The 18909-nt window shown below is 38.7% G+C and overlaps 1 protein-coding gene across 6 annotated transcripts in view; it reads left to right on the top strand.

Annotated features, from left to right (window-relative positions):
* Positions 1–13755: 13755 nt before the first annotated feature.
* Positions 13756–18909, top strand: part of LOC148040619 (alpha/beta-Hydrolases superfamily protein) — a 105071-nt gene continuing 99917 nt past the window's right edge. For 3 of the 6 annotated variants that reach the window (XM_087701329.1, XM_087701341.1, XM_087701327.1), the window contains exon 1: positions 13756–14068. In XM_087701329.1, the coding sequence (XP_087557455.1) occupies positions 13854–14068 (215 nt within the window). In that variant the 5' untranslated portion in view covers positions 13756–13853. The remainder of the gene's footprint in view (positions 14069–18909) is intronic. The other 3 variants (XM_087701334.1, XM_087701333.1, XM_087701337.1) reach the window with 2 other exon arrangements.

Raw genomic sequence — 18909 nt, 5'->3', positions numbered from 1 at the left:
GATGCTCTACCAAAGCCCTATCCTCCTCGTCCAGATCGCGGCTCGTAGCGATGGCGGCAGTAGCTTGAACGTCAGCAGGCGTAGTCCAAACAGATTTTCACGATTTCGTCAATGCTGATGCGTACAGTGGCCAATGTCGAGCTGTGTTGTGCCACGATGATGTGCCTAAAGCTAGAGAACAAGTTTGTAGAAGACAGCATGAAGAGTTATGTCCTCTATTGCGAGATCCAGCTCCTCAAAGTTGGCAGGGTCTATCTGGCTATGGCAGACACACAGGGCAGCAACTGTGTAGACTCACAATGCTGGCCAATGTCAATCTCTTAAGTGATACAGAGAAGCCTTGGGAATCAAGGAACAAATGTCCAGAAGAGAGCAAGTTCAGATATGACCTATGGAGAGAGATCCAGGAGCTTTGAGTTGATGGGGTGCTGCTGACTATGGCTACCAAGGAAGGTCAAGTAGAGATGGAGGTGAGAAATGGAACCATGAGCTGGACTTGAGCTGACCTGAGGTTAAGAGGGACTGAGAGAGCAGAGAAGGGAGTTATGCCATGCCCGACTAGGCTCTGATACCATGTCAAAGATGCGGGATCTAGAGCATGGCAAAGGCGAAAGCTATGGAGGATGGAAGATAAAGACACAACTCATGTTGACATGACAATGTAGACAAATGTTACACAAGTGAATTAGGTTTCAAGATTGAGACTTGAACTCATAAACACAATCTTGTGTATGGACAACGATGACACAGACACTTGACAGAAAGAGACAAGTACTATTGCATTATCATATATGAAAGTGATAGTTCAAGTATATCATTATATAGAGTTCTTTGGTAGCACTTAACATCCACTGTGCATATGGGATCTGTCTCTCTTCCTAGAATTGACTACATCTTCCTAGCCTAGCTGTTCCATACAAAGGGACTAAAGTAGGTGTGATTGCAAATATCTCAACATTATTAAGCCAGTTGCTAAAAGGACAAGTAATTAGTATATCTTGATTTGCACTAACTACTGTATGAAGTGGGTGGAGGCTCAAGCCCTAAAGGATAATAAGATAGCCAGTGTGGCCAATTTTTTATATTCTAACATCACGACCAAGTTTGGATGCCCTATAGAATTGGTCAGTGATAGGGGTAAACACTTCTTGAATCAAGTTATTCAGGAATTAATAGTTAAGCACATGATATTACTTAAAAATTCTACTCCTTATCATCGCAAGCTAATGGTAGGTAGAGAGCTCCAACAAGATTTGTTTCATATTCTAAAGAAAATAGTTGAGGACAATAGGAAAGATTGGGATGAAAAGATGGATTATGCACTATGGGCTTTCAAGATTGCATATAAAGCAACAACTAGGCTTATACCTTTCAAGTTGGTATATGGATTAGATGTTGTGGTGCCTATGGAGTTTGTGGTTCCAAGTTTTAAAGTTGCTGCAGAATACAAGCTAGATCCTGAAAAGTCCCTACAACATAGGTTGGAATAGTTCTTGAAGTTAGAGGAGGACAGGGTGTTAGTTGCCTATGTTTTAGGACTTACCAAGCTTGGATGAACAAACACATTAAAAAGAAAAATTTTGAAAAATATGATTAGGTTGTGGTTTAGAATTCCCAGCCTGGAAAATTTCCCAGAAAGCTGAAGCTTCGTATACATGCCCATTTATAATCTCTAAGGACCTTGGATAGGGCATATTTTTGTTAAAGGATTGCAAGGTAATGTCCTAAAACCTGCAATCAATAGATTTAAAATTAAAAGGCTTGTTTGACCTTATTATTCCACTATTAAACTAATTATTCCAATTGTGACAAAGGAATCAGTTAGTTATAATTATGTGTGTGAAAGGTCACAAGTTCATGATCATGATGTGACAATTGGCAGAAAAGGGGTTGAACTCAATGAGGACTTGGACTTTTACATTCAAATGGAGCACAAGATTGGTTATTTTATTTTCTCATCTTTCTCCCCATCATCTTCCACAACTCGACCTGTTTCATTCGCCATGACTCATACCCAGCGCACTTCAGCACATAAGCTGTCTCTATCAAAGCGTGCTCGATCGAATGAGGATGGAGAAGACAAGTTTGATGTGGCCGATGATGACAAGTCTACTCAATTCAAGGAAAATGATACAACACCAAAGCATGTTGTTTATATTTCCAGTCTGAGTGTTGTAGGTACTCCTTTTGTTGATCTAGCTTTGGTTCTTAATGTTGAAGAGGATATTTATTGCATATGGCTAGAGAAATTTGGCTTGGATGCATATGCCTGATTGCGCTAGGATAGATGGGCTACAAATGTGCATGCATTAGTGGAGTTGGATATTTTGAGGCATTCAAATGGCAAAATTGCATGATGTATTGAAATGACTACAACAGTATAGTCAATCGTGCTTTTTCCCTTCCTATGAATGCCAATCTAACATCATGGCAATGTTCAAAAGAACAAATGCATTAGGCTTTTGGTAACCCTATAGGTCCCATGAATGTATATGTACTAAAGCAAATTGATGCAATTCAAAAATTGTAGTTAAGGTGGTTTATGGAATGCTTTATGGTGTTCATAAAGACTGATAACATTGCTACGGAGACATACTGGATCATTTATTGTGCTAAAAATCTTGGAATCCCTAATTGGGTTGGTTTGTTGCATGAAAGGTTAATGGTGAGATTAAGGTATTTAAATCCAAGAAAGCCTTTCATAAATCTAAGATAGGATGTTTTTTGGTAGGATTGTATGAATATGCCACGTCTCCATATCCTAAATTAACTAAAGACTATTTATTCAAGTTGAATCCATCTTCTTTCTCACATGATATAGTTGAGACATATGCTAAAACTGATGGTTTTGATCATGCTAAAGATGTTGATGATGTTGATGGTCTCTTTGATGGTGATAAAGATAAGCAAGCCATATATAAATATTTGCTTCAAGTGGGTTATGATAAGGCCTATGCAACATGACAAATTGCATCATAATTTGTGAAAGAGGATAAGAAAGATGTGTGCCTTGATGATGTACTTAATGCATGAAAATAGGGTAATGTTGATACCTCTAAAACTAAAGGTCACATATATTCTCAAAAAAAGTAGAAATTTGATAGAATATGGCTTCAAAGTATGCATACATTGGATGATAAATATCATGATGTTTTTGTTGATGCTCAAGTTCATGCAAAGGATACATTGGTTGATGAGCATGTGGCTGCTCATGTAGCAAATCCTCCATCTACTTCTATGCCTTCTTGGATGGATGATTTGATTGTGGGCAGTGTCTCTAATGCAATGGGTGTAATGCAAAAAGTGATGACTTATTTTTAGCAGTACGATCAAGATAATGTTTGAGCTGTAGGTAGGGTAAAACAGTTGTAGGTTAGTTACATGTTTAGAAAAAGAAATAAGAGGATTTGTTGAAACTATTGCATATAAAACAAGTTGAGTATGACTCATTGGAATATACATGTTCAGAAAATTGCAGAAATGCAACAGTTGATAGATAAGAATAAAATGTCTATTGTCTTGTTTGAAAGATGGACAAATGAGTTTTGAACTAAATGTCTAGCAGAGATGTAAACTTTCATGGAAATCTATGAAAAACTACATGTGGAGGATAAATTGTTGTTAGAGAGATTCCAGCCTCTTCAAGAGGTGGAGCAGATCTTGCAAAATCTGGAGATGGATGTAGATGCCTCTGTGATCTTGAAGACTGAAGTTGAAGATATTAGAAATGCTTTGTTGAGTGATGTTAAATATGCATGGTAGTTGGTTGTTGAGAAATTTGATGGTGTAATATCTAGGCCGTATAACATGCTTAAAGATATATTTGTTTTAGCAAAACATGATGCATTAGTACAAGAGAAAGTTGCATTGGCTCAAAGGGTGATTGAGTTAAAGACTAGCTGTATGGACTTGAATGCTAAGTTGGAAAATGCTTTGGAAGCAAAAAGAAAAAGTGAGGATTATGTGGCATCATTATTGCAGCAAAAGGATTTTAAGCTTGTTAGCAAAGAAGATGTATTTGCAAAGGTGATTCATGAAGTTAATCAAGAGTTATGTTATGAATCGTGATTCTACTGCAGTTTATGGTGATGCTACTATAGTGCATGGTGCTAATGATTCTATTGTGCAGATGTCTTCATGCATGAATATATCCTTTACGTCCCTGGAGATCTTTAGATTTTATCTCTATTGTACTTTTTTGTTTTCACTCACAACAATTCTCAGTTCATTTCACTGACTCCTAGGACTAGTTATGCAATCGCACCAAAGGGCTTTAAGTATCCTAGAGGGGATGTACTCACTATTGCTCAATGTGGCTTGCCAAGGGATGCAAGGCCTCTGGCAAGGTATAGCTATGTTCTCTAAGTTAGTTTTCATGCTTTCTGATAGTTGGTTGCATGCTTGTGGGTTCGAGTTCTGACTATCCCAATCATCCATCAAGTTGTGCCAGGTGTTAAAGCTCAGATTCCATCATCTATTTAGTACTTTTATACCTTAGTACTTATATGCATGTATGCTTTTAGGATTAGCATGTGTAAAGTGGCTTTATATTTCATATGATGTTCACATAAATTTAAGGTGCCTGTCTTGGGGGTCGACAAGGCTATAAAAGATTCAGGAAGTTATTTATAGTAAAAAGGTAATTTTAGGTAGTTTGGTGTTTTTCTATGTTTTTGTTGTGGTCTTGAAATGCCATAACATAGCAAACAACAGAATAGCCAACACAGAAAAAAGAGGATAGAGAGTAGAGCAAGGAAAGTTCATCTGCCTCAAGCTCTGATGATAGAGATACCCCTAAGGAATGAGCAATAACACATGCCACTAAGAAAATGCGTAAGAAGGAAGAAAAAATAAAAATCCAAGATGAAAGAACACACTTAGAATATTCAAAGGACTAATTTACAGCCATTTGCTGAGTAGAGATAGAAAATCAGCCACACACTTATTCAACAAATAATTATGGTAGAGAAGGGGGAAGATAGCTTAATCAAGGGATAAGAAAAGGCCCTTGAGAGTTCGCAAAGCCTTGATCTATAAGTGCTTCAACAATTAATCTATTAGACACAAGACTATAGAACAAAATCACCAATCTAGAGAAGATCAAAACCGTTGAAGAAGCCACATCCACTTTGCAAGCTAACAGCAATGCCAGTCCACCTCAAGCTTACAAGAACGTAGCTTAATGCTAAGTGCAATAGGAAAACTGGATGCCCCAGAACTACTATATGAGGAACTTAGAAGGGATTAAATGAAAGCACTTCAAGGAAAATAGGAGCTCCATGATAGATTATGAGATACTTAGGAGGCTTATCAATGGCTTATGGTACAAGCCAACCATCAGCTAGGCTACAAGACCTCCAAACTCTACTAATAAAAAAGGACTTGGTAGTAGAAGCAAAGGACAAGGAGTTAGAAGAGTTAGAAAAGGAATAAGAATAAGTGTAAGCTCAAATGGCAAACTTGAGGATGTAATTTAGAGTAGGAAAAGGCTAATATGGCTTTGCACAAAAAGGAGATCAAAGAGAAGTGACAAGCCCAAGAGCAATCAAAGATTGGCTTACATTGGGTCTACAATAAAATGTTGACATAGATTTGATTGAAGCAGTCTTTAGAATCAAGAATGGAGTGAAAAAAACTTTGGAGAAGCTTTAAAGAAGCTGAGTGATTAATTAGTCAATTCACTAGCCAAGGAGAGTCAACTTAAGGTGCAAGAGGATGTGCATAAGTTTGTAATGTCACAACAATAGGAGCTCTATAAAACCGTCCACAAAGTCTCCACCTATAGCACTAGAGACATAGCAGAGCTAAAAGTAGAATTAAGCTTGGACAATGCAACATTGAGCAATTTGGATTTTGGTGAGCTACATGATCTTTTAACCCCATCCTTAATTGGAGAAGCACTAAGAAGTCATCTAAAGAACATTTGGTATGAAGAGCAAGAGTTGAAAGCTATAGGGTTAGGAGGACTAAAACCTTCCAGATCAGAGCCGTCCTTTCCCATAAAACCATCAAAAGTCACATCTTCCTCAATGGATTCTATAGAGTCTTAAGCATTTGATGAGCTAAGGGAGAGTGCCAGTAAGGTGCCTCTAGGATTGCTGCCAGTGGTGGAATTGGCACCAAAAGTGCAAGAGCACTGCCTAAGATTGTTGTGCTAAAAGCTCCTTCTCAAAAAGTGATTGATTATCCTCTTAACTATAGGGGATATGAAGAGAAGGGAGAAGTTCTAGATGAACTAGTGAAAAGGTACCAAAAGTGAGAAAGAGATCAGGTTATAGTCTTTGATTTTAAGGTTTCTGACAAAAGAAAGCTGCGGAAGGCTCTACCCCCCTAAGAACTGTACCGTCACTGATTCGAATAGCCAGGAGTATTGCAAAGAAATGGAGGGGGCAACAAGGTGAACATAACTTTTGGTGAGCTTGCCAACTTCAAGAAGGTTAAAGCCCAAGTGAGCACTTAATTATCAGCCTTGAGAAACTTGGAAGTTTCAGCCAGAGTGGCAATATGCTATCCTAGAGATGGATGACATCGCAAGGTCAACATTCTGCTATATTGAAAGTTATGAAAGAGAAAATAAACTTTATTTTCCATACCCTAGGTGACATGCACATTATTTTATGCAAACCCATAATTGGTAAAACTTTCCAAAGATTCCTAATGTCAATGCCACAATGTGAGAAAACTTGTACTTGTTCCAACCCAAAGACTTGCAACCTTCATTTTAAACATTTATTGGACATTTCCTCAACTACCCGGACCCTACCTTCATTGCTACTTGCAATTACCTTCACCTTTTGGTCAAGCTACTCAAGCAAGATATTACCTCTTATGAGCAAATAGTGCCCCCTTTATTCTTTGATATCAATGCAGGCATATATAGGGTGGCCACGATACGACTAAACTTATGCATCACTCTTTTCCCATCCTACTATGTAGTGCTACTAGAGGATATGGTGGGCAACCACTTTGCTTTATGTACCATCCCTTTTATCTAGAGCCTTCCATCAAGTAAAGGGATGTAGTTAAAGATTACATGCTTAGCAAGGGATGTCTTGGCCTCACCTTGCAACCACTCTTAGAGGAATAAAGTTGTTTCTTTTTCAAAAAAATAAATAAAATAAAAGAGAGCAAAAGCTTCAATCTAGATAGGCACACAATATGAATACTACACATAGAGGTGCTCAAGTTAGGTGTGTTTGGTGGCCTTGGTCGAAATTTTATCTGCTTCTAACCCATTAGCCCTTCCCCCATAGCACTCTCAGGGCACATGAAGGGTACAACACCCCAACCTTGCTTGGGATATCACGTCACCTTGAGTCTTCACCACACAATGCAATTGTATACTAATTGGGTCCTCAAGTGTGGGACAACATGCTAGGCTTGCTTGGAGCTTGACCTATCTCCTAGTTACACATGCATGAGCACAAATACTACATAATAAGGTAGGCACACCTTGAGGAAGAGCACCTTGATTTTAGGCTGCTGAAGGTCCATGGTTGCTAAAAATCCACAGAAGATCCTACAATATTGATGACAAGTCATGCATTGCATCAACATTACATCCATAAGCCTTTTTCTACCTCGTTGAGCACCATTAGCAAAATTGCAACAACACCACCTACACCACACCCTCATGGATGACTATGACCTTCTAGAAGAATCATGCCACCATGACCATCCTTGGCACTAGATTTTATGACATGGCATGGCATGGGACTGGCACTTATCTAGGAGAGGGGTAATTTTAACCCTCGCCTTGCAACGAATAAAGCATGCCATGAAGTAAAAGTATCCACAAATCATGTGCAATTTTTTTCTTTGTTTATGTGCCATGTAGCAATTCTCTTATTTATAGACGTTTGTCAATAGAAAATGAGGGCCAAGCTCACTCTTGTGCAAATTAGTTATTATTTCAAGAAATTGAGTGAATTGTATGTGAACACCTAAGTGCATGCAAGTGTGGGTGGCCAAGGGGCCACGTGTGGGATGGATGCCCAAAAGGGAAGGAAATCCTGAAACTCTTGTATAAAAGGGATGAGAGATAATGGAAAAGGCCATTCATGTGTGTGCAAACTTGTGGGCTTCATGCTTGTGTTATATTTTTTTGCAAGGGAGAGAGTGAGTGTGAGAGTGAGGGACATTAAGTGAGAAGCTTTTGCATCTTTCTCTTCTTTTTAATCTATTCTCTTGGAGCAACTCAAGTGATAGTGAGAGTGTGAGAGGTAGGGAGTGTGAGGAGGTGAGGAATGTGGCAAGTGAAGTTTTCTTCATCTCTCCTCATCTCCTTGAGTTATCATTGGTTGTTCATGTAAGTGTGATAATGATGTGAGCAATTAGAAGAGCAAGTAGGTGTACGTGTGAATTGTGGAGGCAACACTTGGCACCATTTTGCAACTACAACATGGTAAGCATGCTAACTACAACCACATGAATTCGATCTATCATTGGTAGGTTTGTTCATTGTGTACCATGTGTGTGTGAGTAGGCTAGTTGAGAGTTAGCTGTGACTTTATGAGTCAAATTATTGAAATAATATGGGTGTGACCGTCTTTCGTTGCAAACTAGCAATTGTTGGATGGAAATAAAGCATGCAGAATGGTAGGAGATCTATGCAACTATTGGTAATTCATATAGTATAATGCATGTCTAGACATTATTTTAAGAGAATGGTTAATTACGTGAGTGGTAACGCCTTGCAAATGCAAAATGTGGTATGTATTGATGTGTGCCTAGACAATACTAAATGTAAGTTGTCCTTGAAAGAGGATTAATCTCTTACAAGAAATGGTCAAAGGAGGGACAAGGATATAAAATGGGCATTCGAGTGTAGATCCAAACAAGAGTCTTGCATACATAGACTTTTCTCACAAAATTGTGATAAAATTAAGTGCATGAAAAGGCAAGGATAATAAATAGTTACTTTTGTTTTCTCTGTAAAAGAATTGATGATGATTTGAATAGCAAAGGTACTAGAGAAAGGATTCAATGTTAAGTAAATTCAAGAATCACTAAAAATAGCAACTACTAAAAGTATTGATTGCCAAAAATAATAGTTGATGGAATCAAAGGTGTGAAAGAAAGGTAATGAGGGTATTAGGAGTTATTGAAAGCATCATTGTTACAAATTTAACATAAACAGTGATTGCAACAAAAAATAATTACTAAAAATAGTAAGTGATGACTAATAGATATAAATAGTAAGAAGAGACTAAGGTAAGGCCTTAAGAAATAGCATAGTAATTTTTGGAGATATTTAAAGCCTTAGCATCTCTTTGAATTGCATCTTCATACATTTTCCATTCTAAAGACTAGTCCCTTGTCTTTCAGAGTCAATTACAAATGACTTGCAACATGTGGAGAATTGTAATTGTAACATCCAAGCATTAGGCTCACGTGTACGAATCATACAAACCTACTAGGAAAACTAAAATTTCTAGCATGCCTACACACACAAAATATCTAGCAACCTAAATATGAAAATCCCATGCACACAATTCAGTATTGCATGGCAAGTCATAAAGTCGAGTCACAAGATAAGTGTTGTAAGTGGATAAAAAAGGAATAAAGGGTCGAGGTTGCCACATGAAAGGGAACCTTATGGATATGATGTGTAAATTTATAAAAACTCTGATCCTTGTGTGTGCAATTTCTAAGCTCAAGCTTCCTTCTTAACCTTTTGCTTCCATGATAGCTATTTCCTGTGAGACATAGAAAGTGTGTGCATGAGAGAGAGAGAGAGAGAGAGAGAGAGAGAGAGAGAGAGAGAGAGAGAGAGAGAGAGAGAGAGAGAGAGAGAGAGAGAGAGAGAGAGAGAGAGAGAGAGAGAGAGAGAGAGAGAGAGAGAGAGAGAGAGAGAGAGAGAGAGAGAGAGAGAGAGAGAGAGAGAGAGAGAGAGAGAGAGATGTGTGTGTGTGTGAGTCAAGAAGTTGTTCTTGCTTTCATTCTCTTCTTCTTATCTCCCATGCTTGCATGCCACATGCTACACATTTTTGCCTACATAGCCTTTGTGGGAGATAGAGAGAGAGGAAGAGAGTGAGGGATCAAGTAGGAGCAGATCAATAATTGGAGCACAAGAAGAGCCACATTCAACTTGTGAGCCCATCAAGATCTGTTTGGTCAATGGAATACAATGAAGAACAATGGGTTTTGGTGAGTCTACTACAAACTCTTGGATCTCTACCTCTTTCTTGAATTCATGGGATTCACTCGAGAGCTATAGATGGTTTAGAGCTAAAGCACGAGCTGACTATGTGAGAGGTAGCCTTTAATAACTTCAAAATGGAAATATCTTTAATGAATAGTAGTCATTCCTAAGTCCCATCCATTGTGTGCAAGCCAGTAATGGTTGACTTCGTGAGAAAGGGAAATGTATAGGCGTCTTAAAGGGGAACATACAAATTAGTGCAAATAAGGTATGCATGGGAAAATGCATGCATATCGAGATAGGTCAAGAAACCATAGCCACGAATTCTCTTATGCTGGAGCTTTACATATGTCAAGGAAGAGAAAACATGTGTATATGGATGACCAAGTTTTGTTTACCTAGAGAAGTATTTGACTTAGCGAAAGGAATGAAATTAGAGATTGATGGTGCCTAAAAATCATAACTGAATTTCTTTTCAAGAAGGCAAGGGTAGAATTTAACTAGTTAATTAATGTAAGGCCACATAAACTTGATTGGATGATGGAATTGTACAATCTTGAATTTAGGATAAATGCTTTGGAAAAGCCTTTTTTCATATCTTGGATTTGATGTTTCTCAAATTTTGCTTGTGACAATTAAGAATATCATTCATGAGAAAAATCCCTTACTCTAAAGATTATGAATGAATTGGACGAGTAGAGGTCATATCATGGTGGGAAAACTTCACACGAAAAATCCTTCACTCTTTCTAAAGATTATGGATCAATTGGAAAAGAGCTATAAGGTCATGCCATAGTGGGCTTGTCCCAAGGTCTTCCACTATGTTGTTGGTTGGCCCATGCCGTCAGTCAAGGTGATGAGCTACAACTTCACCAACAATACTTATTCATTGTTTCTATAGTGTAGAACAAGGACACCATGTGATTAAACCATGTCTTGGATCCCACTATGCACCCCCCCTCCACCACCCCCCGCCCCAAAATCCCCCTCCCTCCCCTCCAAAAAGGGAAAAAAAAAACCTCATCCTTAGGGTAGATATTATTGGAGAATACCTCAATAGCAAACTAGACACACCTTAGATTTAGTTTATCAAAGCATCATATACCTCATAGAAACCACCCTCTTGAGGTATTATGTAAGAATACCTCAGGAGTACACTCTTTGAGTGCTTAGACTATTTTTGGCCCTTCAAATCTTGGGAGATTTTGAGTGCATTGAGGTAGAAAGGCACTAGAGCATAAGACTAGAGAAGATTGATTGCCTATTTCTAGGTAAGATCTCATATATCTTACTTAAACTACTTCCAAGCATTAACAATAATACCTCGAGCCCATACATAGCCCATATTTAAAGGCTATTGACTAGGTTGGCAAGGTAGATGAAGCTAAATACTAGCTTACTAGACAAGTGGACCAAGCTAAATCGGAAAAGGATTGACTTGAAAAGAGTTAGATAGATCTTTTTATTGAAGTGAGAAGAACCCAAGTTTGTATTGTATACCTCGACGATAGAAAACATATACTAATCTACAAGGTGACACAAAAGGAGAACCTTAAGGGACCTTTGACCTTGCAACATTAGATCAAAAAGGCCTATCCAACCATCAAGGGCTAAGAGGCATTTAGCACAACTAGAAGAAAATTCAACACTCTATTAAAATCATAAGCTTGCTCATGTGTAGCTTGTGTAATGGGCCTACACTTAATAGGCTCAAGAAGGAAGACTCACTAGTAATGAATTGATAATCATTAAAGGAATACCAAAACTACCTTTGCAATGATGGTGGTCTAAATTAAACTTGAAATTTATTTAGGTCCTAGGATAGCTAGTTCCAAGAGTACTGTATCCTTGGGGCTAGATGACTCTTACTTGAAAAAATCAACTCACACTTGGTTTATAGAGAGTGGTATACTTCCACAATCTCAAAGACCAATATTCTACCACAACTTTCTCCTAAAATAAGTTGATTATGGGTTCTATCATAACTTATGTTAGAGTAGCTTGCATTTCTAGATGCATGAATCAAATCTTCTTGGCACACTCAAACTCTATCCTTCATATTGTAGTACCATAGTTATACTAGATAGTTGTTCTTGCTATTGTGAGTTTATTCTTCAAGTTCTCCAAGGTGTCTTACTTTGTTGGCTTAGTAGTAGCTTTGGTTGCATTGAAGTACATTTCTTGCTGAATGAACATGAGATTGATGCCACGCCTTGCTCCTTCAGTGAGTCTGTTAGTGTAAATTGTGAAAGGTCAAAGACTAGCCTTTGGATAGTCTCTTCCTCCAAGGTCTTTGGTACTATGTAGTAAACATTCTCCCATGGTTTCTTGTTAAAGGTAACTCCATTTGCTTACGAGATTATATTGTGGTTTGGACTTTAATGGTTAGCATGACGGCTTTCACTTATCCTTAACTAGCTAGACATGTAGTTGAATGACTTGTTTGCACGATGCTTGTTGGTTTCTAACCTTCAAGTTCTTGATTTCTTCTTACTAACTTTAAATGATTACATCCTACTCTTCTAAGGTTGACATCTGTGCATGATGCTTGTTGGTCTCTAACCTCACAACCTTGATTTCTTCCTATGGACTTTAATTTATTACATCCTACTCTTCTAAGGTTCCTTCAAGATTCATTTCAGATTTTGGATCTCTTTAGTGGTCTCAAGGATCCCTTTGGTTGCCTTGTTTTCATTTGCTTGATTTAATGCTCTCTCTTTGTTATAGTAGCCTTTGCACCCCTTCTTGGTTTTTTATAGCCTTGTCCTTGTCATCTTACAATTCCTAACATTGATTTTCAAGTATAGAGGTACCATTTTGAACTTTGGGCACCTTGGATAGATGGGTTTCCTTATTTATATCAATATTAGTGGGTTTTTTGGTTGTGCAAGCTATTGAAGTTTCAATTGTTGACTTCTTCTAAGGTTGCCCTACCTTCTGACCTTCTCAATTGGTTGTGTAACAATTGCTCCATGGGCTTGTATTAGCTCAAGGATTTCTTTTGGCATGTTGTACCAAGAAGATGGTGTCTCCTTAGGCACTTTCTCCTTTCCCTTCCATGGAATCGCTACTACTTATTTTGGGCGCTTGTGACCTTTTCTCATATTTCTCATGCAAGAAAACTCTCTGTTTCTCATTTGTTTTTCAAAGGACAATCTAATGGCCCTCTTATAGTCCTCTTGTTCTTTTGCTCTTTGGGCTTGAGCAAACTCTTGCTCTTTCCTTAATTGCTCCAATGCTTCCCTCAATTTAGCTTCCTCTTGTTGGTTTTTGTTGTCTTGTTACTTCGTAGATCCCTTTGGCTTGTTGTATTCCCAAAAGGATGTATTTTTAAAAAGCCACTCAAAGCTATGATACACATTCTTAGGTCTTGTATATCTGTTGAATATGAGTCAAATGATTGGGTTGTGTGATTTTTTTTATATTTTAGATTTTATAAAATCTTAAAACAATGCATCCTTGAGTGTCACTCTATTGACCACTCATTGGCACTCCAATGTGAAGTGTTTATTCATAAACTAGGCCTATTTTATGAAAATATAAAATATCCCAAAATATTTTTATATGAGTGTCATATGATGTAGAATCTAGATAGTTTGACTATTGAAACATTGTAGGTATTTCACTCGGGAAAAAAATAGATTCAATGGGGACCCTCTTTGACAGGCAATGGGTCCTTTAACCCTATGCACGACACCTTGTAATAATAATGTTGTTCCTGTTGCAACGTGCATCAGCTGCAGGGCCGTGGAAGTCGACCTTCTTCTCATCGTCATCATCACTATCGTCATCAACGTCCTACAGAGCACGAACAGTAGCCGGTTCTTTGCATCACAGGCGGATTCCCCTCTCGACCAGAAGCAGCGCAGGGGCACAACACTCCGGCGAGATGGACAGCGTCCCCGCAAAGGAACAGATGCCCGGGTACGTTGGCGGCACTGTTCACGAAGAGAACCGAGGTTCAGTCTTAAGTGAACTGTCAAAATTGGAAAACAAACCTCTTAATCTTCAGATTGACGAGTCCGTCTTTGTTGTGATTTTGGGAAATCTCATTCTACACAGTTGTTCTCTAATGGGGGACTTGGTCGCCATGACTCTAGCAAGTAAAGTCAGCCGGGGAGATTGGTTGTTCTTTAAACGAGGGTCTTAATTATATTACAGGAGGGGTCTATGTCTTAGCATCGGAAGGTGGCAAATATAATATTATCCTAATGACAGTAGCAAGGGTATTAATCATATTATAATCACTTTGTCAAGTAAACGAGCTGATATTTGAGGCTTGGCTTTACTTGGTAGACTTCATGAATGCCTGGCAAGTCCCTCACATGACACTACCCTTTGTGGTGTCATGCTAGCACACTCTTAAGAAAGGCTAAGCGCCCTTGCATGTGCTACTTTGTGGCCTATAAATAGTAGCTGATATCAGGTCCGACTTGCTAGAAGTTAGGTGGGCCAATAAATGGATGGGAAAATGTGAATAATCCCAAAGAGAAGGGGAAGGTATAATCATGCCGTATGTGTCCTCTAAAAGTTCAACATGTTTATACATGAGAGAGTGCACCAAAGTAAGACAATGGGCATCCCTTTCCAAATTGGTTGAATTAGTGATTGTCTACATGCGTACGACTTTTGACTTGGTCTCTTGTCTACCACAAACTCAATATGCATGCCAGGCGGGCTGCTCTCCTTGATAATAGAGGAATAATATCCCATGGTCTGGCTTTAGGAAAGTAACACTTTTGTAAAAAGGGAGTCCCTACTAGTAGGATTGTTAGCTCACGTGCGAGTTTGTGCATGTTAGATGGGCTTGGCATTTTAATCTGGATTTTAGGTATTATATTAGTGATTTTTGTGTGGCATTCGTGACATTTAATGCTAGTTAGCTAGCATTTACTAACTGCCATGTTTGGCGTATTTTGGGCCTATTTATCCAGGGGCTTCTCCTCCTCCCCCTGTAGTCATCATCATTCTTCAGGAGCCGGTGCCAATGCCCATGCAGCCAATGACTCATTGTTGTACGCGTCATTCTCGTGCCTCGTATATCGATTCCATTTTTGAAGCACATCTCTCTAAGTTCCACTTCCTTTGCAGTGCTCTTTTGTTTTCTTTCTCTTTTGTCTTGTGTTCAACAGCTTATTTCAGCACTTGTCTATGCTTTCATTGTTGCACCACTTCTGACATGGTATTAGATTGTAGGATTTAGATTCCTGTTGCGATTTTTCTACTAATTATAGGACTTCTTCCCCTTGTTAATCAGGCTTGCATTTTTTATACTAGCAACCTGTGTTTTCAGCTTGCGCTTGCATTCCTGCTTGCAATCGTTAGTTTGTTGCATTAAATGCTACCTTAGCCTATGTATTTCATTTTCTGTCCCTAATTGCGGTTGGATGATTGTTTATATAGGCTTTTTTTTGGTAGTTTTTGACAGGTTTTTCTTCATTTTGTTGCAGTTGGCCTTTGTTTTTTAATTAGATTTTTGGTTACACAGTATGTGAACTCTTATTTTGTGAAGTCTTTGTTGTTAGTTTGGTTGTACTCTCTCTCTATATAGCTTCTATTCTCTATCTTCTCTTCTTATTCTTTTCAAATGGCTCCTTTGTGCACTTCTATAGATGATAAGTTGCATGGATCTGACTATCTTACTTGGAGTGATGTGATGAAAGCCTAGTTTGTGTAGAAGCAGATTTGGTACATTGTATGTGGAGCTATTCCTTTGCCTCAATGCCCTTTGGCGGTCTAGCCAAAGGCGAGAAATCCATGGTCACATATGTTTAGAGGCATTTTCGGACTTATATGCTAATGCGAGACATTGTTGGCAGATATTGAGAGCTGCTACGATTCTTTTTCGTTTTTAGGTGCTGGTACAATTGACATTAATGTTAGGTTCTCTTCGAGGCACCTGGTGGTGGCTTAATCACCAACTGCTTGGGTATCCATGGTTCTACTTTGGTGGTTCTATGTTGTATGGATTGTGATGACTCATTATCATTGTATTATTGTATTGTATTGGATCGCCCATGATCTGAGAGAGGATGTAAGCAAGATTGTCAGCTCATGTGTGAGTTTGTGCATGCCAGATGGGCTAGGCATTTTAGTCCATATTTTAGGCATTATTTTAGTGATTTTTGTGTAGCATTTTATGCTAGTGGGCCAACATTAAATACTAGTCGACCAGCTGTCATATTTAGCATATTTTGGGCCTATTTATTTAGGGGCTCTTCCCTCCCTCCCCAATGCAGTCATAATCATTCTTCAGGAGCCGATGCCAGTGCCCATGTAGCCAGTGACTCATTGTTGTATGGGTCATTTTCATGTTTGGTATATGGATTCCATTTCTCGAGCACATCTCTGAGTTATCTTCCTTTGCAATGTTCTTTTGTTTGCTTTCTCTTCTATTATGTGTTTAGCAGTTTATTTTAGCACTTGTCTATGTATCCATTGTTGCACCGCTTTTGATAGTCTCTTGTCCCTTTTCTCACAAGACAATTGTGAGAATGCGGAATGGAAGTAAGAATATAAAGAGGAAAAGAGTAGATGAAGTTCAAAAGGAACGGAAGGAAAGCATTAATTCGAATACAGAATATAAAGAGAAAAAGAGTAGATGAAGTTCAAGAGGAACGGAAGGAAAGCATTAATTTGAACATAGATACAATGATGCACACAATCAACCCTTGCATGCTATGGAGGTCATTTGTAAGGGCTTGGAACAAATAGTAAAAGATGAGAATTTGACTAAGTGAGAATGATGATGATTGGATGATATGATGTGCTATGATATGGAGACATGTTGTGGGCTGTTTATATAGGCAATGAAGGCAAGAATAGGTTGACTTCATGAATGTTGGAAGAATGGTGCCTAGGCTACTCGTGTGGCAAAAACAAGAAATACACTCCACTAAATGAATCGTGGGCAGTGTGAATAGACTGAGGCAGGCAGTGGATAATATGATCAAGGCCTAGAAACCCTAATCTCCACATGATGTGCTTGAGTGGGAGGATTTGACCCAAGATAGACTAGTAGACTATGACAATGACAGAGCTCCGAATGTTCTCATCTAAGTTAAGTGAGGCTCACGAGTAGTAAATGTACAATACATTGTACAAGACATAGAATGAACATGTTTGCTAACACCCCCTCTCAGATCTTGGGTGTGGTTGAAAGTGTGAGAAACATAAAATTTGATAGAAAATCAAACCACGTGAATGCCAGTAAAGTCTGTTGATTAAGATGTCTAGCTAAGTGGCATGACCCCCTCTCTAGATAAGAACCCACTAAAAGGGTTGGCAAGAAGATGCCAACGGGAGTGAAGAGGGCTTGAACAGTTCACACCAAATTTAGCTAGTGAGGAATGGATGACCAATGTCTTTGATTTGAACAAAAGATGACTATGACAAGTTGTCAAAGGTACTATAAAACACTCATGCCATAGACATTAGGAACCAAAGGATGCAAGATGGGCATGCTAGCAACAAGGAAGAGTAGTGTAGAGAAGAGGGAAAGTAGCCATTGCATACGATAAAGGCCTTGTGAAGATGTGCATCCTTGAAAGAGCTCCTCAGGAGTGTAGAAATCTCCCTATGAAATTGATAGAAGGGCTAGGCAATCCAATAGATGTATGTATCTCCCCTTTCAGGCAATAGAGGGTTAGAATAAACTACTTGAGGAGATGGTGGGGGATAAGTAGGATTCTTTGGAAGAGAATGAACCCTGATTGGTGAGGCAATGGGGAGAGATTGAGAAGGACTGTGCAAAAGAGAAGGGGAATGGAGTCAATAAAGCCCACACTCTTGACAACTTGTGTGAAGAATGGTTCCTAAGGTAGTATCCTATAAAAATGATTGAGGCAACCAAGCTAGCTTGAGTACCAAGATTGGTAAGGCCATAGATTGAGTGGAGATGAAAGCCCAATCTAGAACATGGAGGACCTTTGCTATGGAACTTTGGCAACAAGATGTGCCTTGTAGGGATCAATGCTACCATTAGATTTGTGCTTTAATTTGTAAATCCATTGTGCCTATAGCACGCTTACCATTAGGCAAGCCACATAACTCCCATGTGCCATTTTTATGAATAGAGTCCACCTTTGACTGCATAGCTGCCATTCAATGCTTATCCTCGCAAGTATCATGTAAAGAAATATGTTCCTCGTTGCATGCAGTATCTACAAGTGCTTGCACAACCAAGTTACCTTGTGCATAGTGAGTGGCTGTTCTAGTTCTACCAAGAAGTGGAACAAATTGTTTGCTGTCCTGTAATGTATCCAATAGCCATCTAGGGATTGTTTTAGCTTCCCGAATAGTAGCTCTCTCATTGGCCACTTTATCATTAGTAAAGCCTTGATCAATGGGCTGAAAATTAGGTCCTGTCCAGCATGTGTTTGCTGCTGTAAACCTTGAATATGCTGCTGAATTGACCAAAATCGGGTGCATTTTGTTGAGACAATGGCAATGAGCTGTCAAAGATATCAATAGGTTTGATTTTGGGCTGATTTTTGTAGTCTATGAAGAGGTAACTAGCATATTCAGCAAATATCCATAGGCTTGGCATTGGGCTAATTTTTGCAGTCTATGAAGGGCTGACCAGCATGTTCAAGAAATACTACATCTCTACCAACAAAAATCTTGTTTGTGGAGGTTGGTACAAGCGGTACCCTTTACTTTTTGCAGTGTAACTAATGAAAATGCATTTGACAGCCTTGTGTTGCAATTTATGTCTTCATGGTTGTGGCACCAAAGCATATACTAAACAACCAAAGACAAAAATA

The sequence above is a fragment of the Lygodium microphyllum genome, chromosome 2, assembly GCF_053477565.2.
Source record: "Lygodium microphyllum isolate KBCC chromosome 2, Lygodium_microphyllum_v1.1.10, whole genome shotgun sequence".
Taxonomy (NCBI): Eukaryota; Viridiplantae; Streptophyta; class Polypodiopsida; order Schizaeales; family Lygodiaceae; genus Lygodium; species Lygodium microphyllum.
Note: the sequence above shows the minus strand (reverse complement) of the source record. Positions and strands in the feature narration are given on the sequence as shown.